The sequence below is a fragment of the Typopeltis vanoorti genome, chromosome 12, assembly GCF_054136105.1.
Source record: "Typopeltis vanoorti isolate ZY-2024b chromosome 12, IOZ_Tvanoo_1.0, whole genome shotgun sequence".
NCBI lineage: Eukaryota > Metazoa > Arthropoda > Arachnida > Uropygi > Thelyphonidae > Typopeltis > Typopeltis vanoorti.
Genome location: NC_143560.1, coordinates 1,378,679 through 1,404,426, shown reverse-complemented (window position 1 = coordinate 1,404,426; position 25,748 = coordinate 1,378,679). Strand labels below are relative to the sequence as shown.

Sequence of the window (25,748 nt, the reverse complement as noted above, 5' to 3'; positions counted from 1 at the left end):
TATTTGGAGAAAAGAGCAAAGCTGCCCAGCTTAAAATTTCTTCATAATGTGATTGTTTAGATTCTGAGTAACTCCAAAATTCATAAGATTACAACACAAATCTCCAAATGAGGGTCAAGAATTTACACTGGACAGAAGTTGTCCTACTCAAAGAATGCATAAGCAGTGAGACTGTAGCTTTCTCAAATTGATGGCCAGTCATACTCACTTTATTCAGGGTTATCTTCTTTACCTGCCAAACTTTGGAAAAGTTCAGATAGACTTACTTATAACAAAGCTGAACACATTTTCACAGTCAACAAAGAAAAATTGAAAAAACAACCTATCAGCAGAGTGAACATTCACCACACAACAAAGATGCAATCAATACATCTTTATTATGTTTTCAATGCTTTAATCTCAGCATTCTTTCATAAGATTTTAATTTTGCATTATCACAAAGTAGGATCTTCTAGGGTGATATCATGGCCAATGTTGAGAAAGGATTAAAAAAAAAATTAATGAAATTTAATGTCGATTAACTCTAACATAGTAGAGTTAATCCACATTAAAACAGCTTTCACACTCCTTCAATTTAAACAGCATATGAAAATACACATGGACAAGAACATAACAGTATTAAAGGCAAGAATCAATTGTCATGGTGTCGATAACCTTTAAGACTGAGAATCCTAAAAAAAACAACAAGCTTTACTGGGCCCATTTCTGTGTGAACTGGACAGCAATAAAGTTCCTTTCAGCTTTAAACGAAATAAATCCTATATGGATTAATGATTACTAAAAACTTCACTTATCTCGATATCCTCTCTTGATCTTCTATTTCTAACTCTTCTAATTTCTATTCAGCCTATTCTCTCTGTTCAGTCTCCATATATTAAAGACACAGAAACTGCACAATTTTTCTCCTGCAATGTTCTTTTCCTACTTCGGAACAGCTGACTCGGCAATGTTCTTTTCACTTCTGTGCATGCTCAGCAATACATTAGAGCAACTTATGCTCCAATCCACCATATGTATTACTATTACTATTTTCAGCACTGTGCTTCAAATAATAATAATAAACGTAGTTTTAAAAAATGTGTTAAGCTATCACTTAAGAGAGAAACAACAGTTACCACTGTATTCACATTGTGAAAATAATTACATAATAAATAATTCAAAAATAATTCAATGACAATAAAGTCCCTTTCACGGTGCAGGGAAGATGCTTAATTACTTCTGCTCCTTTCAAAATGAACACAGCAGAAGTTATAATAATTCTTTATTTCACAATCTTTTAGGCATTGTGAACTTAATGAATAATTAAGTTCACTTAATTATTTTCACAATGTGAATACAGTGGTAACTTTTGTTTCTCTCTTAAGTGATAGCTTAACACATTTTTTAAAACTACGTTTATTATTATTATTACATGATACTTACAAGGAATCCAAGGACACATTGAGGGGAGGCACTCTATTCCAAAATATCCAGTTTCCAGCACTTAAATTCACAAACTTCACAGAGTGCCACTACCATCATCATCATCATCTACTGCCCTACACCACCACCATTAGTAATTTTTGTTTGTTAACTGCATGTATTCTCCTGGCTGATTTCCCTGTGTGGGGGAATAACCCTGCTACCTCTGTATGAAATCAGCTAACTCACCTTCAATTGAAAAAGCCCACAAAGATTCCTCTCATCACTACAGAATCGAACTCAGATTTTTTCCAGTCGAAGGGCACAATGTGCTATCATTTTTTCCAATTGTGTTATGGAGACACTTATCTAGATACAAACAGCGCCAATATTTCAACTTTTGACAGCTAATGCAAAATTATAATTAATCTTCAATAATTTTAATGAATTTATTTAACACTAAGCAAGACTTCTGTAGTCAAAGACAAAAAAATAATATGTCAAAGTGTTACATACAAAAAGAAATAAATGTTTACATAACAACTAGACGAAATAATATTTTATTATTCACTTTTTTTAATATTAATTTTTTGAATAGTGCTGGCCTGGCTGGCCAAGTGGTTAGCGTGTCTGTTCTCTAGCCAAAAAGGCTGCGGGTTTGAATCCCGCTGTGGGCATGGATGTTTGTGATTGTCTCTGAAAATACTAGTGGTGGTCAGCAGTAGATAGCGTTGGTGTGGATGATGTAAAAAGTAGTTGCGGTTCATTGTAGTTTGTGGATTGAGTGGTGGAGATGGAGAGTTGTAGAGTAGGTGCCCTCCCTCGATGAGTCTTTGGACTCCCTGGAGGTATTATGTAATAATAATAATAATAATAATAATTAATTTAATATATATATATAAAATTTTATATATTTATATATATTTTTTTAATTTGTAGGATACCTGAATTTTGATATAGATATACTACACAATATTTTGTTATTTTTGAGCTTTACTTTTGGTCATTCACTATGTGTGATGGTGAAAAGTGCTCTCTCTCTCTCTCTCTCTCTCTCTCTCTCCAGATTCTACTGTTAAAGTTAATGCAGATGTTCTCTGAGGTATGTTATTTAACACAACCTCTTCATCATATATACAAGATGTTTCAGAAAAGTAAAGTAACACATTTTGTTTTTCTTAATAACAGTGAAAGAGAATGAGATAAGGAGGCAGTGAAGGAAAAGAAGAAAGCATATCAAAAGTTCCTGGCAAATAAGTCAGCTTGTGCTCTTAGAGAATAAAGAGACAAATGTAAGAAAGCTAAACACTGTGTAAAACTAGCTAAACAAAAGTCATGGGAGGACCTTGGTAAGAACATAGAAAATAAATATCAAGAAGGTGGCAAAAAATAAGCCCCTCTGTAGCGCAATTGGAAGAATGACAGTACGTTGCACCCTTCAATTGGAAAAGACCTAAGTTCGAGTCTCTTCATGACGGGAGGAATCTTTATATGGACTTTTTAAATTGAAGGTGAGTTTGCCGATCTCACATGGAGGTAGCAGGGTTTTTTCTCCCGGAAACTAGGATTTTTTATCCCGCATACAAATCGGCCTTTCAGAACAAGCGCAATTTACAGACAAAAAAATACTAGCTGTGGTGGTGGACAGTAGATGGTGCTGATGTAGATGATTGGTAGTAGAGGTGGAGATGGAGAGTTGTACAATAAGTGTCCTCCCGCGATGAGTCTTCGAAGTCCTTGGAGGTGTCTCGAAAAATAATAATAATAATAATATTGTGGAGGTTGTTATAGAAGCTTAGAAATGGAGGAAAGAATGTGTAAAAGGAGTTAGAGATGATAAAGGTGAAATGAAAATGTGAGAAAAAGATATCCTTGAAGTATGGAGTAATTACTTCAAAAATTGCTAAATGAAAGCAGTGATTGCATAGTGGTAAAAAACACTCAACAGGCACACAGTCAGGAATACATATCCATGCTTGAAGTAGAAAAAGCCATCAAAGGCTTGAAATGTGAAAAGGCAGCAGGAGTAGATGATATTTGACCAGAAATGCTGAAGTAGGGGGGGGGGGGTACAGTGACTGCACTGCATAGTTCAGAAGGCCTGGACAGAGGGACGAATTCTCGATGATTGGAGTAGAGCTCTAATAGTACCCTTATATAAAAAGGGATATAAAACTGAATGTGAGAATTACAGAGGTATTTCCTTACTGAGTGTTCCTGGTAGATTTATGCAAGTATACTTTAGAAATGGTTGAGAAGAATTGTGGAAGAAAAGCTTGGTGAAGAACAAGCTGGATTCAGGTCAAGTAGAGGCTGTCAGGATCAGATCTTCACTTTACGACAAATAGTCGAGAAAGCATGGGAATATAACAAAGATCTGTATTTAAGTTTTGTCGATTTGGAAAAGGCATATGACAAGGTGCCAAGAGAGAAGCTATTCAATACGCTGCAGTTATATGGTGTCAATGGGGCATTATATCAAGCAATACTTAGTCTTTATTTGAGTTGTGAGTCAGCAGTTAGAATTGAAGGAAGTACAGGAAGATGGTTTAATGTTAAATCTGGTATGAGACAAGGATGTACATTATCCCCTCTGTTATTCATTATCTATATGGATTACATTATGAAGGAAAGTGGTATTAAACATCATCATCATGCATATCAAGGTATAGAATACATACATGATATCAAACATGATATGGTATTAAACATGATATCAAAATTGGAATGTTAATGTCAGCTCTTTGCTTTATGTGGACGATGTTATACTTCTAAATAAATCTGCTATAAGTCTGCAAGATTCCCTGACTAAATTGAATAACTGTTGTAATAGATATGGTATGAAGGTCAGCAATAAAAGGACAAAGACAATGAAAATAGGCAGAATCATTGAAAATGTCAACTGCTTTGTGAACGGAAAACCTGTGGAACAAGTAAAACATTTCATCTTCTTAGGCACGATTTTTAGTGAAGATGGTAAATTAAATATGGAAATAGACAACAGAATCAACAAAGCTGGTATGGTAGGAAGTCAATTGAATAAATTCATATGGAATAAGAGAGAAATTAGTCGGAAGACTAAATTAGCTGTATACAAGATAGTGTTCAAACCAGTTTTAACTTATGGATCTGAGAGCTGGGTCAGAAGTAAAACACTTGACCAAAGACTAGAGATCGCAGATATGAGAGTCCTGAGAAAGATTAGAGGCTTGAACAGATGGCATCAATGGCATATTAAAAACGACAATATTATGAAACAACTTGACATTGTCAGCATCCTGGAATGCATTAGCAGATCTAATCTCAGTTGGTATAGTCACTTAAATAGAATGGGCGAGGAAAGATTAGCAAAACAAGTGTTTTCTGCCAGGTAGGCAGGAAAACGACTCAGAGGAAGACCAGAAGACCAAGATATAGGTGGGTTGATACGGTACAAAGTGCCTTAGAGGATAGAATTATAAGATATGATAATGTTGGATTCTTGACAAGTAACAGACTGATTTGGAGGAAAATTGTAGATAGAAGTTGGTAATGATGTAAATTTTTCATGAAGTTCTATCATATCCTGTACACCCATTGAAGGTACATGGCAGGACTTTGATGATGATGATGCTGAGAATGAGATAAAATATGGTGTACAGATAGACCTGTTAATAATGTTCAAAAAAGACTGCAACTGCAGTGTGGTTCTACTGTCACCTCACAGCTAATTCCAGTTGGAAGATGGTGGCTACTGTGCACTTGTGATCCAAAACAGGTGTCCATGAAGTTTTTCATTTTTTGCAAGCAAAAGGGGCTTTACCAAGTGACATTCACAGTGAACTGGTTGCTGTGTATGGCAAAAAGGTGATGTCACAGAAATAGATGTGTTTTTGGTGCAATGAATTTAAAGCAAGTCATGGTGACATTGAATATCGACATCAGGCGGGCAGGCCTTCATTGAGAAGACAAAAGACAACATTTTATGCATTAAGGGAATAGCTCTTTAAGATCGGTGAGTGAAACTAAGTGAAATTACACAAGTGGTGAACTTTGGTAATTCCACTGTTCACGAAATCCTTGACTTTTGAAAGGTGTGCTCCCACTGCATACTCCGACAACTATCAGAGGAGAACAAGGCAGCATGCACGTGGATGTGTCTGGAGAATCTGTTGCAATACAGTGACAAAGGCAAGGATTTTCTTGCCTGCCTAGCCAAAGGAGACAATACATGGGTTCATCACTTTATCCCCAGATAGCAAACAAGAGTCCATGACCTGGAAATATCCACAATCTCCTGTGTGAAAAAAATTCAAAACTGTTCCTACTGTCCGAAAAGTCATGATCATAGTGTTCTGGGATAGATAAGATGTTCTGTTGGTGGACATCTTGCCGAAGGGAGGGACAATCAATGCAGAGCTTTACTGTACAAATTTGGACAAACTGAAAGCTAACATTCATTATAAATGACCAGGACTTCTGACAAGCAGCATGATTTTGCACTACTCCACACACCACTAGTGAGTGGTTGTGCTGTAATCATTATGGAACTCTGCCACATCCCCATACACACAATCCAGACTTAGCAGCTTCAGACTTCATTTTTTCAGCTTCCCCCTCAAGAAACACCTTTCTGGAGGGCACTGTGGACAGCGGAAGGCACATTTCACTATGGACAAAGAAGTTTATCAGGCAATGCAATGTTGGTTACTGGGTGTGGGCAAGAACTTCAGTACTGGTATTGATAAACTGATCTATTGTTGGGACAAGTACATCAATAAATTTGGAGATTTGCAGAGAAGTAGTGCATGTTCACTTATTTCTTTGTGTATAATTTAACTTCCTATTATTAAACATCCTCGAGAAAAAATGTATTACCTTACTTTTCAGAAACCCCTTGTATAAATGACCTGCTCTCACTGATCTCAAAAGCTACTCACAGCTTTGCTGATGATAGTACTCTTCACTTACCCTACTCATATGATACACCTTTGCAGTGCTCAAACAACTCAAGATTCAAGATCTACAACAAATGTTCTAACCTAATCTTCATACCCTTCTGCAATGGGACAATAACCTAGTCACTTCAATGCTTCCAAAGCACGCACGCACGCATGCATGCGTGCACACACACACACACACACACACACACACACACACACACACACACACACACACACACACACACACACACACACACACACACACACACACAGCCTGTTTTGTGCAAAAAAAAAAGAACTTACTGTATTGTTCACCTCATAAGATGCACTTTTTTGAACCTAAAATTTACTTGAAAATTAGGATGAGACCAATAAGCCGAATGCATCTTATGAACTATTGCATCTTGTGGTACATCTTATACACTGATGTATTTTTTATGTATGCGCAGTTACAGTGAGTCACTGCTTATGCGTGATTAGTTTGAATAGTTGCATGGCCATTAATGGTCATGCATTTAAACTAATAATCAATATATTATTATATTTAATTTTTTTTTATAACCCATAGATTCTTTGAAGCAGAGACATAGCTATGTGATTGCGTTTAAGCTTAGTGTGATTGAGTATGCAAAAAAGAATGGCAACAGGGAAGCAGTGCAGCACTTTGGGCCTCCGCCTACAGAAAAAACGGCACGAACTTGGAGGAAACAAGAGCAGAAATTAATATTATTACTTCACACCTCCAGGGAGTCCAAAGACTCATCGAGGGAGGGCATCTACTCTACAACGTTTCGTCTCACTACTCCACCAACCTTCATCATCTAACACCAACGCCATCTACCGCCGACTACCACCACTAGTACTTTCACAGACAATCACAAATATTCATGCCAACGGCGGGATTTGAACCCGCAGCCTTTTGGCTGGAGAGCAGATATGCTAACCACTCGGCCAACCAGGCCTAAATTAATAGATGGAAATTCTAAAAATCACAATCTCTGCAGAAAACTGACAAAAATGGCCTGAAATTGAAAAGAATTAAAAACTTGGATAATTAATCAAAGAAGATCAGGTTGCTGTGTATCTACCAAAATAATTATTCAATGAGCAAAATTATTGGCAACAGAAAGAAATATCATCGATTTTACAGGGTTCACCATCATGGTGCTTTATTTTTATGAAGAGAAATTATTTATTCATGCATGCATAAATGAAAATATCACAAAAAATGCCAGACAAATTGGAAAATAAAATTACCGAGTTTCACAGATTCATCATAAATGCTAGAAAACAAGACAATTAATAACTTTTGCAGATAGCTAACATGGATGAAGTGCCCTCGAACAAGACTGTTGACTCCAAAGATTAAAAAAAAAATAGTATTGTTAAAACTTCTGGTCATGAAAAAACCCACCATATTGTTGTTTCTCATGCTGTGGATCTATGAATGTAAATCCCAAAGGCATTTACATTCATATTCATCCAAAAGGATGGATGGATGAGGAAGGGAATGAAGTTATGGATAAAGAAGATGTGGTTGAGATGTCCTGGTGGATAATCCTGACCACAATTTTAAATTTAAAAAAATTAATATTTACATCAAAAATTTGATGCATAATTTGTGCATCTTATACTGTGAATAATATATTTTTTTCCCAAAAATTTCAATGAAAAATGTGATGCATCCAATACAACAGTATATCTTATAAGGCAAAAGATACAGTAGTCCACTTTTGATAATGCTCACCTTAACAGTCAAGACCAGATCTCTCTCTCTTTCTTTGGAATGACTCTTAACTGCTACCCTTTATTGGCAAAATCACACCAACTCTACGGCATCTTCGGCTTCCAACAAACTGGTATCCTAAATTAAAGATGCCAAGAAATTATATTCCTGGTTTGGTATCCTGTTTCAGTAAAGATGTTATTTCTCTTCTGCAAGTTGCTTAGTCTACCTCAAATCTGCCCAAGCTTTGAATACTGGTCTCATATGTGAAGTGGAGTATCAAAGATCCCTCTAAAAATCCTCACTGCTGTTCAAAAAGAGATCATTTCAATTGAAAGATGACCCCCCCCCTCCCCTTTCCTCTCTCTCTCTTCACACTCTCTTTAGCCAGTCTCATGGGTCAGTTTTCCCGTTGTCTCTTCTACAGATATTTTCATGGGCACTTTTTCAGCAGAACTAGCATGCATTATGCCTCTCATTTCTGTTAAACCAACAGATTAGCAGCTTTTCAACATCATTTTACAACTGAATTGCAGATTAACTGAATCTGCTGCTTCTAGTTGTCTTTCATTCAATCTACCTCAAGTTTTTATGTCTCTTACCATAACCCCAACTATTATATTTGGAGGTGGCAATGTAATTGTATGGTCCTGTTTTTCATTTGCCCTCATAACAGCTATCCCCTTGAGATGTTCAAGACTATAACCTTAAATTCCTTAAGAAGAAGTATATCAACTTCTTTATATCAAATTTAAGAATAAAATTAAAGAATATCAAATTCTTTAACAAGAATATGTGGCTCAACCCTAGCCCACATAGCATTTATTTTCTATATGCCTTGCAGCTTCTGTGTATGGGAGTTAATACATATATATATATATATATATATACACCACTTGGAAAGAAGTCAATGGACATCCCCATGGGCAAGGTGCATTGTACCATGTAATGAGTCATAAAATTGTAGTTGTATAAATAGGAGGAATATGATGCTCTCAAGTCAGTGCAACTATGTCTAGGTGAAATGGCTGTGAGAAGAGAACTGATGGAGTTTGAAAGAGGGACTGTGACCATGTTGCAGGCCTATCTTTTTGGCAAATTGTTGACAAATTGTGTTAACATGTTTATAATTCTTAATTTAATGTCACAAGTGTCTCTCAAGAATAGAATATCAAGAGTCTGGAATGCTGGCTATGGAGAGAGGTTGAAGAAATGTGGATTGCAGAGTTTAGTGGATAGGAGAAAGGAGATATGACAGAGACATTTAAGTTATTGATGAGATTTTATCAGATTAAGCCAGACGGGATTATAAAAGGAGTAGAAGGCCAGAGGGGAAGAACCAGAGGCCATCCCTGGAAGTTATGTAAGAGTGTGGTGAAGAGGGGTGTGAGCAGTTGATTTTCAGCATGGAAAATTGAAGGGAATGGAATGCATTACTGGAATATGTTGTTAATGCAGGGAGGGTTAAAGATTTTAAGATTCAGTATGATACATATGCTGTCAGTTGAATGAACCTCCTACAATAAGTCTGCTGTCTCCATGGAGTTTGCAATAATAATTGTTCTATAATTAAGGGTCAAAGCTGTATAACTGAGAGGAGACCTCCACATAGCCTTTAAAGGAATGCGGAGAACCGACCAGGGCTTCTGACCTAATGTCCAATCCTCACCTTCTCGTGGTGCACCCTGTTGGGTATCTACTTGGATACTGAACGAACGAGGATGGGCTGGCAATTTGGGATTTAGCCGACCAAATTGTATTCTTATTGGTTAAACCAAAATAAAAAATGATGGTACAATATGACAAAATTTCATGCCGGCTGGGGCGTCGCCCGGTTAAACAAGGCCCCCGTTGTTTTCGCCAGGGAACCAGGGTGAACAGCAAAAAGTCAACTACTGGAACAAATCTGAAAACAAACCCCAACTCAACATCACCAGAGTTAAAGATCGGTACTATCAACGTAAGAAGCCTGAATGGCAAAGAAATGGAGCTAGCTGAGGAATTAGATAAGTACCAGATCGACATAATAGGGGTGACTGAAACAAAAAAGACCAAAACTGGTGAGATCTTTCTGAGCAATAAATACAAAATGTTATATTCAGGCAATGACAATCAAGGAATAGAAGGAGTAGCCATAGTATTCAACACAAAATACAAGGCTAATCTTCTTGAATGGCAGTCAGTCTCAAGTAGAGTAATGTGGGCAAATATGAGGATGGGGAACTGGACAATGAGACTTATTTGTGCCTACGGTTCCACAGAAGGTTCTACTAAGGTAGAAGTGGAGGAATTTTTTGAGGCTTTAGAAAAAGCAACTGACACAATGAAAAAGGAAAAGTTGGTCCTTGTTGGGGATCTAAATAGTAGAGTAGGAAATGATTGTGAGACATACAAAAATATTTTGGGAAAATTTGGAGAAAAGAGCAAAGCTAATAATAATGGCAAATATCTGTTGGATTTCTGCTCAGGACATGGACTGGTTATTACTAACACCATGTTCCAACATAAAAATGTGCACAAATTCACATGGAGAGAAGAGGCTAGGAATAAGAAAAGTCTCATTGACTATGTTATTGTTGATAGTGATGTTTTCTCCCTGGTGCAGGACACCAGAGTGTACAGAGGATTTGAAATTGGAAGTGATCACTATTTAGTCTTGAGCAGGATAAAATTGAATTTCATATTGAAAAGAATAACATGTAAGAAAGTTTTAAAGCGAATAAAAGTTGAGCAGCTCTCAGATGTGAACTGTAGACTAAAATACAGAAATATTATTGAAAAGAAAATGAAAGAGTTTGAGAACAGGAATCAAACCTTGGAGATTCAGTGGCAAACTCTGAAGGAAACATTGATTGAAACATTATATCAAGCAATACTTAGTCTTTATTTGAGTTGTGAGTCAGCAGTTAGAATTGAAGGAAGTACAGGAAGATGGTTTAATGTTAAATCTGGTGTGAGACAAGGATGTACATTATCCCCTCTGTTATTCATTATCTATATGGATCACATTATGAAGGAATGTGGTATTAAACCTGATATCAAAATTTGGAGATGTTAATATCAGTTCTTTGCTTTATGCGGATGATGTTATACTTCTAAATAAATCCGCTACAAGTCTGCAAGATTCTCTGACTAAATTGAATAGCTGTTGTAATAGATATGGTATGAAGGTCAGCAATAAAAAGACAAAGACAATGAAAATAGGCAGAATCATTGAAAATGTCAACTGTGTTGTGAATGGAGAACCTGTGGAACAAGTAAAACATTTCAGCTACTTAGGCACAATTTTTACTGAAGATGGTAAACTAAATATAGAAATAGACAACAGAATCAGCAAAGCTGGTATCGTGGGAAGTCAATTGAATAAATTCATATGGAATAAGAAAGAAATTAGTCGGAACACTAAATTAGTTGTATACAAGACTGTGTTCAAACCAATTTTAACTTATGGATTTGAGAGCTGGTTCAGAAGTAAAACACTTGATCAAAGACTAGAGACCGCAGATATGAGAGTCTTGAGAAAGATTAGAGGCTTGAACAGATGGCATCAATGGCAATATCATATTAAAAAACGAGGATATTAGGAAAGAACTTGACGTTGTCAGCATCCAGGAATGCATTAGCAGAGCTAATCTCAGGTGGTATGGTCACTTAAACAGAATGGGGGAGGAAAGATTAGCAAAACAAGTGTTCTCTGCCAGGTTGGCAGGAAAATGACCCAGAGGAAGACCAAGATATAGGTGGATTGATATGGTACAAAGTGTCTTAGACGATAGAAATATAAGATCTGATAATGTTGGAGTCTTGACAAGTAACAGACTGATTTGGAGGAAAATTGTAGATAGGAAGTTAGTAATGATGTAGTTTTTTCATGTAGTACTGTCATATCCTGTACACCCCTTGAGGGTACATGGCAGGAATTTGATGATGATGATGATGAATAAGCCAATTTCATAAAAATGTTTACTCACTAAATGCACAAATCCATTTAATAAGAAATATGAGTTTGCATTGAGCAGCAAATTATCAATGTCCAGTGTGAATCTGCATTTACTTATGTGGACATATCCACTTCTCAATAGTCATTTGCAATGGAGCAGGATCCTAAATGCTTTCATTTTCACTATGAAATTTTGTACAAAATTTATTCACTAATAAACTGATTTTCAAATTTTCAATGTTCTGTCTGAGAAAATATCTGAAGAAAATATCGACATATCTTCTTCATTTGTAGATACAACATTCATTTTTACCACTGAAATTGAAAGGTATCAAAACCTATGAAACTTGCAGGGAACTCTAATAAGTTGTGCTCCGCAAAACCTGCATGTGACGACTTTAATAACTTGGTCATCCACACACAGAAGACACTGCTTATGGTAGGAGGAAGTCATTTCATTATCAAGTTATTAACATCAGATAACATAACAGTTTCACAAGGTTATGGGACTCCTTCCTTTTGTACAAGAGGTTCAAGAGAGTAGATCAAACATGGAAAGTTTGATAAAATAAAAACTTCTTAATAAAAAAAAAAGGGAGGTTACTTTTAAGACCAAAGTTGCATATGTCTTTAAACACAGTCAACCCTTACTATAGCAAACACTAATATATAACAAACTATTGATAAGACTTGACCAATGCTATGCTAAAATAGAATCACTATGAGAATCTATGTGAAAATGAAAATATTTCCACAGTCCCTACCAGTTTGCAATAGTAACAATCAACTGCATATACTTAAATATGTTTCTTTCATATAAACGAAAACTGATACTTGGAATCGTTTTTTTTTTTTTTTTTTTTTTGCAAACACATTTCTAATGGACATATACAGTCACATTAAATGGTCTAATGTACAATGATTTTTATAAAAGCTAAATAGTGTCTTTGAAAAGGGTTGTTGTTCTTCAGATGCAATCAAAGACTACAGATAACATTCCCCCCCCCCTCCCAAATGAGCAACTAAGGCTAGTAGTATATTAGCAGTTAACAGTCTTAACTCATTTGTCTGTATTTGTGGGATGGAAAACTATGCCATCCTAGCATGAGACAGCCTACCTAATCTTTGCCTTAAAAAAAAAAAAAAAGTCTCTATATCATAGGCACCTTACAAACCTTGGGTTACTCATATTTTTGAGTGTCATAAGTATTCAACAATGTACAGATAACAACCTACCCTGCATTAGCAAGTACTGAAGCTGCCATATGATTTCATTTTCTTCATAAAGAATAGTTTCTGTTCTTATATGTTTATGATAGAAGTTGATATCTAAAGTTACAAGATTTGCATATTTTAATTAATCTCAATTTTTATTGTGTCATTTGAGAAAGACTGCTGAAAGATGAACTGAAAAGTTTTACATGAATGCATAACACTGTGTAGCTTAGTTTGATTCTTAGGTGTTAATAAGGAATAATTGTTATCTAAAAATACACGACCAATAACAGATGATCCTCACCTGATGGTTCAGGACATCTTGCCCAGTTAAACTGCCCAGCATACATACTGATTTCAATAGATCCAACAACTGGATCACACTTCTTTTCAAGATATGCTTTGAATAATTTGTTTTCAACTTCTCGAAACTTGGCTTGAGTACACTGCAAGATATATTTTTTTACATGTGGTTATACATAACATAATGTAGCAAGTGTCACCATTATTAGTATTACATTACATACTAATATTACATTATTACTAATTATTACATTAATATTAATAATGTTATATTGTGATACTAATTAATATTGCAATTAATTGTTATTGTTATTAATATTGTAATACTACATACATACATACATAGCTCATGGCAAAAACATGATGTTGAAAAAGAGAATCATGATGTCATTATATATTAACAGAATTGAAGAATTTAAAATATTTTAAGTTAAAACTTTGAAGAAAACACAGATCTAATCCAAGAAGTTGGAAAATTAAAATAACAGTTAAAAGTAAAAGTCTTAATATGTTATAATAAGGAAAGGAAACATATATATCATTATAAATTCAGATCTAAGTTCATAATCCAGGTCACAGCTTTAGGAGCAGCTTGTAAAAAGTCATTCCAGTCATTCTAATAAGCATGGAAGATGCATTCTGTTACAATATGTTGCATAGTCTGTCGTGGAGCACCACAGTCACATTCTGGAGATGTTTGTCTGTTCCATTTATAGGGAGTATCTCCACATAGGCCATGATTTGTCTGAATTCTATTTAGTACTGTCCATGTTTTGTGAGACAGATCTGATCCTGTGATGATTTAATCACCTTCAAAGATGTTATGCAAATGTTCTTTCATATTTTCCTTCCATGTTTCTTCCCACTTTGATAAAGGATTAAAATTATTTAGCACAAGTTCTTCTGCTGCTCGTAGTGATGGATGGCGAGATTTCAATCTGTTGCTGTTAAGAGTTGGGAGATCCTGATGAATAGGTAGGTTCAGATTACCAGCAATTTTTTGGAATTCACGGACTAAAGAATTCAATCTACGTAGTTCTGTAGGAATAATGCCTGATAAAAGAGGTAACCAATATGGTGGGGTCGATCTAATAGAGCCTGTAATAATTAATCTTAAGGTATTGTTCAATTGAGAATTGATAATCCTTGTGTGAGGGCTATTTAGCCACAGAGGAGCACAATATTCAGCACTTGAGAATACCAAAGCAAGGGCTGTTGTCCGAAGAGTAGAGGCTCTAGAACCCAGGTAGTGCCACAGAGTTTCTGTAGGATATTATCACGTGTCCTTAGTTTATATGCCAAGTTTGAAAGCTGTTCCGGAAAGTGAGAGAACGGTCAAGTGTGACTCCCAAGTACTTAGGGAATGTATTATATGGAAGTATAGTGTTGTTCAATTCAATTTTTAGTTTCACATTTGCCAAGGTATTATTTAGATGAAAACAAGATATTACTGTTTTGCTCCTATTTAAACAGAGTCTCCATCTTTTAAAATATTCATCCAGAATAGTTAAGTCAGCTTTTAGAATTTCTTCTGTATGACTTATACATTTATGCTGTGTAGTTATTGCTATATCGTCGGCATAACAAAATTTCCTTGACGTAGTGACGGGAAGATCAGATACATACAGATTGAATAATAACGGAGATAAAACAGATCCCTGTGGCAGTCCATTATTTAACTTCCTTTTGCTGCTAGTTTTATTACCTATAGTCACTATCAATCTTCTATCTCTTAGCATATTGTTAATAATATGGACTATTGTTTTACATGGGGTATAATTTTATGTAATTTATATAGAAGGCCTTGTCTCCAAACGGTGTCGAAGGCTGTTGACAAATCAATAAATGCTGCTGATGTTTTTAAACCTTTTTGAAAACCAGCTTCTATGTGAGTTACCAAAGAGAGAACTTGGTCACAACACCCACGATTTGGTCTGAAGCCAGCTTGTTCTATTGGGACATTTTTAAAAATCGTGGAGCTTCCATATAATACATTCCCTAACTTTATATTTTATGATTTAAAAGTACTTTTACTTTTTTAAAAATAGTGGGAAGTTTACCAGTTGTAAGAATGTCAGTATAGAATTTGTTAACCATAATCTTGCATTTCTTCCCAGATTAATCAAAAATTCTGGATGAATGTTATTAAAACCAGGAGCCTTACCAGACGTTAATTCCTTTAAGGCTGCTTCAACTTCTTGCTGCATAAAAGGGTGTGCAAAATTTGAAGTTATAGGGGAAGACTTGCTAAATTCTTTTAAATTTTAATTTTCTCTTTATATATCTTGAATGCTTTTTATTGATTGGGATACGTGATATATTAACAATATGCATAGCTAGTTGATCTGGGGTGATTCTTGGTTGTTCTTTAATCAAAAGAGCACTACCACCTAGTTTCCTAAGAAGGCTCCAAGCTTTACGGCTGGAATGAGTAAAGTCTATACCTTCAACTGTATTTACCCATTTTTTCCTTCGGGATATATCCAAGTTTTCTAGAAGTTCTTCTGCTGTTTTTGGGTGGTCATTGTTTATCTGATATTCATTATAAAGTAATTCACATTACTTTATAATGAATATCATAAAGTAATGTGAATTAAAGTAAAGTCCTGCTCGCTCCAACCATGTATATAGTTATGTCTAATACCTCTAGGAATACTTTTCTTGGCAGCAAGCAGGACTACACTTACAAATCGATGAAAATTACTACTTATTGGAGATATCCAGTGAATACATTTGTCAAGTTCATTTGCATATTTATTCCAGTCAGCCTTTTTAAAATTCCAGCATGGGATAGGCTTTGATCTTACAAATGGAATGGAAATGCCAATGTCAATTAATACCAGTCTATGTTGACTATGATGAAAGTCAGTTAAAACCCTTCTCAGATTTTGCATAGGGTGACCTGAATTATTTTTGCTCACAAGATATAAATCAGGGTTGCAGTCTCTTTTCCAGGCCGCAGATCTAAAAGTGCCTTTGTCTTTGGCATCAAAGACTAAGTGAAGATTATTTAGTTCGATCCAATCAATAAGTTTTTTGCCACATTCGTTGTTTCGAGCAAAATTCCACTGTTCATGGTGACTATTAAAGTCCCCAATATAAATTGCGGGATGTTCAGCAATAGGAATAATTTTTTCCGGCCAAGGTGATCCAGGTGGCTTATAAATATTCATAATTGTAATATCTTGAACTTTTATCACTACTGTATGTATGTTTTCTACAATATTTTGAGATAGAAGAAAAACTTCTTTAAGACGATTTCGCACATACGTTGCTATTCCATATACTTCATGATATGTTGCACCAATAGCAGTGTAACCTGGAATGCGACCTCTTTTAAGGAGCTGTTCAGGATCACCAGCACGTGTTTTCTGGACAGCAATCACATCAACATTGTTGGTTAACATAATTTCGATAAATAATCGCATTTAGCTTTGCTAATAGACTCAATATTTAATTGACAAATGCGTAGTGTAGGGCCAGTGTTTCTAAATTCTGGTTTCTGCAAGTCACTATATCCAGTAAATTCAGTAGACATCATGAAATTGGCCAGGAGATCCTTAGGATGGACTGGCTGCCTATCGCTGTTGCTCATTTAGCACCACCCAGGGGACACGTATAGCTTTAGGATCACTACGGATGTGAGCAACGTTTACATTGCTAACATTACAAATATTACATAGTTAATAATAAAATCTTATTTACAAAATTAATTCTTGCACAGATCTTGTGGTTCACAAAAGGTTGTAAATCTAGAGCACATTATTACCATGAGTGGGTTAATTACATAATCCAGAAACCCTATTCTAGAGATACAATGAGATTTTTCATGCCATTTTAGGGCTTCAATAAGCTGGGTGGTTGTCTCACACAGGACAATTATTATTTCCCAGTGGATGAACCCAACAGCTGAGTGAATAGCAGTGCATTACCCAACCAGACTTGGCACAGAGATTTATTGAGTAAGTTCCCATTTATGGTCTTTTGTCTGACTTCTGCAGCAAATGAAATGCTGACTTTCTCTCAGTATACACAGCATATGATGAAGGATGAATAACTATTCTCAAACTTTGCAACTAAAGCTGGGTTTTCAAAGAGCTCTGTTCTATTTTCTTCCTTTTATTTATCAGTGATTTTCTCCAGTTGATTACAAATCCAATTTAACAAAACTACCTACTGCTATAACCCTAAATTCTAATTCTGAGATAGTTCTATGATTTGAATTCCACAACTTTTCTTCGGTAGAGTTCTGAAAACTTTGTTAAGAGGTTGTCAGAACTCTTTGTTTTGATTTATTTCTTATGTAAGAGAACCATTTTCAGGTTGCTTAAGGATCAAAACAATATATAAATGGAAGGAGACCTCCACATCACCTTTAACACATTCGCTGCCAACTACGAGTATACTCGTAGTTGGTAAACCAGCTACACAAGCCAGCTACGAGTATACTTGTATGACGCTTACTGCTGGCAACGAGATTACTGTACTGACCTTGAAGAAGTGAAATTGCTCGGCATATGGGAACAGACTATGCCGAAGTAGCATGGCAGCGAACATGTTAAGGAATGATGCAGACCTGAAGCTTCTGATCTAATGTCTAGTCCTTACCATCACGTGGTGATGGTAAGGATTAGTAGGTATCCACTGGATACTAAAAGAATGAGGAATTGGTTGGCAAATTGGAACTTATTTGACCAAATTGTACTCTTTATTGGCTTAAGCCAGAAATACATGATGGTATAATATGAGGTTTCATACTAGCTGGGGCATTTTCCAGTTATACAATGTCTCCACTGTCAGGGAACCAGGCTAAGAAAGAAAACTCAACTAGTGGAACAAACTTCAATTCAAGATCTAGAAGAAGAAGAATAAACTCAACAGCAGAAGAATTGAAGAGAAGAACCAGCAACATAAGAAGCATTAATAGAAAGGATATTGAATTTGCAGAACTGGCAAAGTATCACATGAACATAATTGGGGGTTAGAGATAAAGAAGACAAAAGCAGGCGAGATCCTACTAAATAATAAGTATAAGATGTTATATTTGGGCAATAACGTTTAAGGAAAGGAAGGAGTAGCAATAGCATTCAATACAAACAGGAAGATAAACTTCTTGATTGGAAGGCAATTTCAAGTAGAGTTATGTGAGTAAACTTCATAATGGGGAAACACACTGATTTAGGCCTACAGTCCCACAGCAGGTTCTCCTGAGAAAGAAGTGGAGGAATTTTTCAATCATTAGAGCAAGCAGCTGACAAACCAAATGAAAAAGTGGTCCTTGTTGGAGATTTAAACACCAGAGTAGGAAATGAATCCCGCCAAGCATATAGAAATGTTTGGGGAAAATTTGAAGAAAACAGCAAGGATAATAATAATAATGGTAAGTATAATCCTAGATTTCTAAGATGATATGGACCAGTCATTACTAACACTATGTCCCAACATAAAAATGTGAAGTTCATGTGGAGAGAAGACACAAGAAATAAGAAAAGCATCATTAACTATGTTATTGCTGATAGTGATATCTTCATGATGGTTCAGGATACAAGATTACACACACACACACAGGATTTGAAATAGGAAGTGATCAATGAAAAGAACAATATGTAAGAAAGTTTGTAGACTCACGCATACAAACATTATTCAAGAAGAAATGAAACAGTTTAAAAATAAGAAGAAAACTTTGGAATCCAAGTATTTTGAAGAACACATTGACTCATCTGGGGGGGGGGGGGGCATGTGGGGAAGTTGAATGCACGGATTGAAAAATAAAAGCATGATGGTGGACACAAGAAGTTAAAGAAGCAGTCATGGAAAAGAAGAAAGCATAAAAAGAAGCTACTAGCAAATGAGTAACAAATGACCCAAACGAATGTAGAGAAAAATGTAAGAGAACAAAGCTTTGTGTAAAAGTAGCAAAACAAAAGTCATGGGAAGACTTTGGTAATAATATAGAAGATAAATATCAGGAAGGTGGTAAAATGTTATAGAGGCTATGGAAAAAATTAGAGAGGAACTATAAAAAGAATCAAAGATGATAAAGGTCACGTGAAAACTGAAGATAAGGATATTCCAGATGTCTGGAGTAAATGCTTTGAAAGACTGTTAAATGAAGGAAGCATTGACAGAACAGTAGTAAAAAATATTCAAGAGGAACACAAACAGGAGTATATATCAATTAATGATGTAGGGAAAGCTATCAAAAGCCAGAAATGTGGAAAGACATCTGAAGTAGATGGATTGATTCAGTCAGAAGTAACTTAGAAGACAAAACGTTATATACAACAATATTGAAGTGTTGACTAAGAAAGATTAATTTGGAGAAAAATTGTGTTAAGATTTTTAAAAGTATATTTGAGAAGAGGCTGAGAAAAACTGTGGAAGAAAGATTTTGAGATTTTCACTTTACAACAAACAGTTGAGAAATCAAGATTATATAACAACAGTCTGTACTCAAGTTCTTGAGATCGAGCTGGTTATGGTTGTAGTTCTGGTAAAGGCATATGACAATGTGCCCAGAGAAAAGCTTTTCAAAATGATACAATTATATGGAATAAATAGAACATTCTACAGAGCAATATACAGTCTATATTTCAATTGTTACTGGTAGATTGTTTGATGTAAAATCAGGATTAAGACAAGGGTGCAAACTATCCCCACTCTTATTCATTATCTATATGGATCATATTATGAAAGAAAGTGGCATTAAACCTGATATTATAATGGGATATATCAAACTTAGCTTTTTACAGATGACGATATACTCATTAATACACCCACTGTAAGTCTCTAGGATTCTCTAACTAAAATGAATAACAGCTGTAACAAATTTGACATGAAGATCACCAAGAAAAACCTAAATATGAAAAGAGACTGAAAAAACACAGCAAACTTCAGCTGCATTCTCAATGAAGAACCTACAGAACAAGTAAAATATTTCAGCTATTTAGGCACCATTTTTAGTGAAGATGGAATATTAAATTTGGAAAAAGACAACAGAATAAGCAAAGCCAGTGGGAAGACAGTCAAATAAATTTATATGGAATCAGAAAGAGAAGTTAGCCCAGACACTAAGCTAGCAGTACACAACACAGTAGTCAAACTAGTATTATCTGAGACTTGGATTAGAAATAAAGAACTTGATGAAAAATGGAAAGATAGGTGAGGTATGAGAAAATCAATAGCCTGAACAGATGGCACGAATGGCTGAATATTATTAAAAATGAAGATTAGACATTGCTAGCATTCAAGGATATGTGAACAGGGCAATTCTAAAGTGGTATGGTCATTAAACTAGAATGAGAGAGGAAGTTAGCAAAACAAGTGTTTGATGCCAAGATAGTAGGAAAAGTGTTTAATGAACAACTCCACTATGTCCTCTGCATCAGTCACTCTATTCCCATTTTTATCCCACAATCATTTCTCCTCCTACTGGCCACATAGCTAAAAAATTCCCTTGGATTATCTTTGGATCTTAGTGCCAGTCTCTTCTCATATTCCAGTTTCGCCTTCCTTACCATATTAGTAACTCTCCTGGACTGAGTCTTATATTCTTCATGCATCTGTTCTCCACCCTTCTCCTTATATCTCTTCGATAACCTCTTTTTCACCTGCAGTTCCTGTTTGCTATTGTTTGTCATCCACTTTACAAATTGTATCCTCTTCTTCACTCGTGGAATACAGCTTACTATTGCTGCCAACAATTATTCCTTCACAATTTCCCACACACTAATGATATCCCAGTCTTCCAATTCTGCCCTCCATGGAACTGCACCAAGTTGGTATCTAAGACTATTATAATCAGCTGCCTTATAATTCCACAAACGTTCCCTTTTCTTTGATACTCCTGCATGTCTATTCATCTTCCAAGTCAAAACCACATGGTTACTCTCTCCAACAGGGGGGGGGGGAAAGCTCAGTTATTATCAGCTCTTCTGATGCTATGACCAAATCCAAAATTCTTGAATCTCTTGTTTTCTCTATTACATGTTGCCTAAGACATCTGTCCCTCAAGAATTCCAGAAATTCCATTCCCTTATTACTACATGCATTTTCCTCTTCCCAACTTATACTGCTGCAGTTAAAGTCTCCCATAACAATCATTCTTCTTGCACTTGCCAATCTTAACTGCCTAAACATCTCCTGCTCTGCATCCTCTGTGCTCCTTGGGTTGTAGCTACATCCCACTAAATATTCTGTCTTGCCCACCTCTACCTCACACCATATGCTTTCAAAATCATTAGTGTCACTGCCTTCCAAAGCCTCCACTCTTAGAGGACATAAGTCATCACTTATCATAAGCAGTACTCCACCACCAAGTTTTCCCTTCCTATCTTGCCAAAAAATGCAGTACTCTGCTACTTCTATTTCTGTTATTATATCATCTTCCGTCAACCATGTCACAGAGATCCCAATAATCTTTGGCCAGGCTGATGCAATCAACACCACCAATTTATCTCCTTTATTCCAGATACTCTTGGCATTAGTATAAAGCATAAAAATGTCACTGCTTCCATACCTATCATTATCCCCTGCAGATTTTACTGGACTCAGTGTTACCTGATGTCGTCCCCCTTTCCCCAAGTGCCCATTCCCACAAGAGGCCACCCCTGCTACCATCCACCCTGGGAATTCTAGTTTCCCTGTATTGATGCACAGAAAACATCAATCTCTCCAGATGCCTATGTCCTTCCTCATTCAAATGCAAGCGGTCTCTTGCATACAGCTTCTTTCTGTCCTCAAATGCCCTCCAAGCATCCACATATTCCAATCCTCTCTTCTGACACATTCTGGCTATTATGTTATTCATTATTACTGCTCTTCTGCTCAGCTTGTCATTATCATACCTGGGTAACACACACACACACACACACCCAATCTTTCATCTCTGCATTTTGTTTTGTACAGCCTCAAGCATGAATCTCAGATCTCTTTCCAGTTGCAAAAGGAAGGTGTCAGCAAGAGGGTGAGGAGTGGTTTCTTTGCATGGAGGGTGGGTGAACTGTGGAATGCATTGCCTGATAGAGTAGTGAGAGCAAGAATGATCAATGAGTTCAGGGAGTGGTATGATAGACTTTGTATTTCCTAGGAAGGACCTCCCACGATGAGTCTTTTGACTCCATGGAGGCCTGAATAATAATAATAATAGCAGGAAAAAGAACCAGAAGAAGACCATGGAATTAATCTAGGTGGATTGATTCAGTTAGAAGTGTCTTAGAAGACCAAAATGTTAGATACAGCAATACTGAAGTGTTAACTAAGTAACATACTAATTTGTAGGAAAATTGTTAACAGGAGATTAGTAATATTTTAAAGATAAGCTTGAACACCCCTTGGTAAATATTAGAAAACTGACTACATTGATGATGATGATGAGAAGAACCCTTTTCCCTTCAACCTTATTTCTGATCATATCCAAATCTCTGGACAACCACTAGATTTCACATCCTTAGTTAACAGTAACATTGTTTTTCTTGGTATAAAAAAATTTTAAGTATTATGTTCTTGCAGTATGCAAGAAATTAGTTTTTATTCTATTTCACTCCTTGAGTTAATGAGAAAAACTTACTATATAAATGAGAACTATTACCCATTCAAATCACAGATCTGTCCAACTGCTGAATATAGCTCGCACATTTGAGGTGGTGTTCCTAAAAGCTCTATGAAAATTCTTAAATCACAGTCTATAGAGATTAACTCCAGAGTAAATTTTTCTTCCTGTGTTCATTCCTTCCAATACTGTCCTTTGGAAGAGAATCCCCCTCTTAGTTATTTCTTAAAGAATACATAACATGCAGATCTTGATATACAATGTTAACAAGTTTTGGTTCTTTAACTTTGACTTGATGCCATTCACAGTACTTATGTGAACAGTATCTAGCCATGTATCTGATTACTATTAAAAAAATAGTACAGGAATAGAGAAAAATTTATCTTATTAAAATAGCCTGCATGTAATGATAGTCTGTAATGTAATGATGCCAACAATCAGTATAATGCACCAAGTAAAAGACAACAAGTGTTGGTGACTTGTCATTTTGTCACATAAATTTTTTAAGAAATATAGCACTTGATTTTGTTTTAAATTATTAGCAAATTAATTTAATTTTTAAATTTAAACAAATTGATCTGCCAATTAATTTCAGCATAAACATTTTACTGATGTCATAAATAAAACTGTATTAATGCACAATGAGGAAATAATTTTTTGTGCCCATCAGAATTTTTTTCCCTATCAATTATTGACTATTTAATTTTTAAATTAAATATAACTGCTGATCCATGAGGTTATACATAAAAACCTCTGGTAATGATATACTGAAAGATGACATCAAAATCATTATGGTGCTAAAGTTATCATATCACGAAAATAAAATTTTCAAAAGTTTACTCTAAAAATTTCCTTTTCCAGGAGAATGGATACATATAGATTGGCATTTAATATAGAAACCCTCATGATTAGCTATAATTACTTATTTTTCAAAGATATCAAAATATTGATTCTATAAATAAATTACTTTTATAGCCAGATTCATATCTGGGTAGCCATGCTTATGAAAACTTTCCTGAAGTCTAGGAATGACACTCTTTGCAGTATAGTTACAATTACTGAGGACAATCAGTAGACGCCTATTCTGAAAACAAGGAAAGATTAGGAAAAATCATCAATCAGTTTCATATTTTAAAAAAGCTATTTCAGCATATAGAGAGAGAACCCAATTATACAAAAACAAAACTATCACATTTTGTATAAATTCTAGAATCATATAAACTATCTTAATTTTTTTTTAAATACTTAAGATAATTTTTATGAACATTATATGAACACAATCTTTTCTCAACTTCATTAGTGTTGGGATAGCAACATTAATGAAGTCAAGAAAAGATCTTGTGTAAACATCTTTCTACTGACATTCTTTTCAAATGCAACTGTTTTTTTTTTTTTTTTTGGTAATACTCTGCACAATAGGTGAACAAGTCATTTGATTCCAAAGCATAATCACAACTAAATATGAATTCTCTTGCTCAAGGGAACACAAAATAAGTTTTTGTTAACAGTATCTTATTTTCTGTTTATGTCATTATATGCTTTTTGGTACAAGGTGGAGTAGAGGATAACTCATTGAAGTTTTTTAAGAAACATGCCATCTTAAAGTACAGAAAACTCTGAGAGATGCTCATCAGTGATATATTAATTGATAAAGGAATTAAGAAGCATTAATTGAGAGACATGGCTCAAGGACAATGACACTAATGAAAAACAGTAATCTCTCCCTGGGCAATGAAATTCATATACCACCTAAAATTATGAATTTATCCAGTAGGTCTTTGATATAGAAATCACTTGCTAATCAGGATACAGAATTGTTTTGTTGAAGGGAGATCAACTGTAATAAACCTGCTTGATTTTTATGAATAGCTCAAGATGGAAAAACATCAGGGCAAGAGCCATGATGTTTTTCCTACTGACTGAGATAAATAGGAAACTGGTAAACAGTAAATGACAGTAAGTAGTGTTTAGAAAGTTTTCTAAGAGTCAGGTGGTTGGGGACCGAGTAACTCAGTCTAAAGACCCGGGCATTCAACAATGGGTTATAGAAGCTGTGGATTTAAGTAATTAAAAAAAAAAAAAAAAATTCACAGCTTTATGGCTGGAAGATAGGTTAATTCAAAATCGATTTATAACAATTATATAATTTAACAATGCTGAAGATGTCAGTTGATGTGAGTCTGAAGATGGACAATTGTGTATATTGCACAGAAATGGAATAAAAAAATTTTAAAAAAATTCTTATCTCATCCATGTACAAATGTACCAAATTTGCTGATAACCTTTCGTGGGTTAAACAACATATTTATTTAATAAAAAATTAAAAATGCAGAAAAAAATATAAAGCAATATAATTTTCAATTTTATCATTTAATTCCTGATATGTATCTTCAAGGAGAGCACAGAATACAATAGTGATAATATAAACTATTCTTATAGAACTAATTTCACATCGACAAGATTCCTCAAAATTAATCTGTTATCTGTCAGGACTCCAATACCATCAGATATCATATTTCAAGTCTTCTAAGACATTTCTAAATGCATCAATCCAACTACATCTTAGTCTTCCCCTGAATCTTTCTCTAGACATCTGGCATCAAACATCTATTTTGCTAGCCTTTCCTCTTCTATTCTGTTTAAATGACCACACCATATAAGATTAGCTCTGCTCTCACATTTTTGAATGAT

The 25,748-nt window shown here is 35.2% G+C and overlaps 1 protein-coding gene across 2 annotated transcripts in view; it reads right to left on the bottom strand.

Moving 5' to 3' along the window:
• The window catches only part of Sec5 (exocyst complex component secretory 5), a 584,315-nt gene that overhangs the window by 95,917 nt on the left and 462,650 nt on the right, over nucleotides 1-25,748 (bottom strand). For both annotated transcript variants that reach the window (XM_090401446.1, XM_090401447.1), the window contains exons 20-21: nucleotides 24,025-24,141; nucleotides 13,509-13,650 (exon numbers count right to left, since the gene is read on the bottom strand). In XM_090401446.1, the coding sequence (XP_090257572.1) occupies nucleotides 13,509-13,650; nucleotides 24,025-24,141 (259 nt within the window). The remainder of the gene's footprint in view (nucleotides 1-13,508; nucleotides 13,651-24,024; nucleotides 24,142-25,748) is intronic.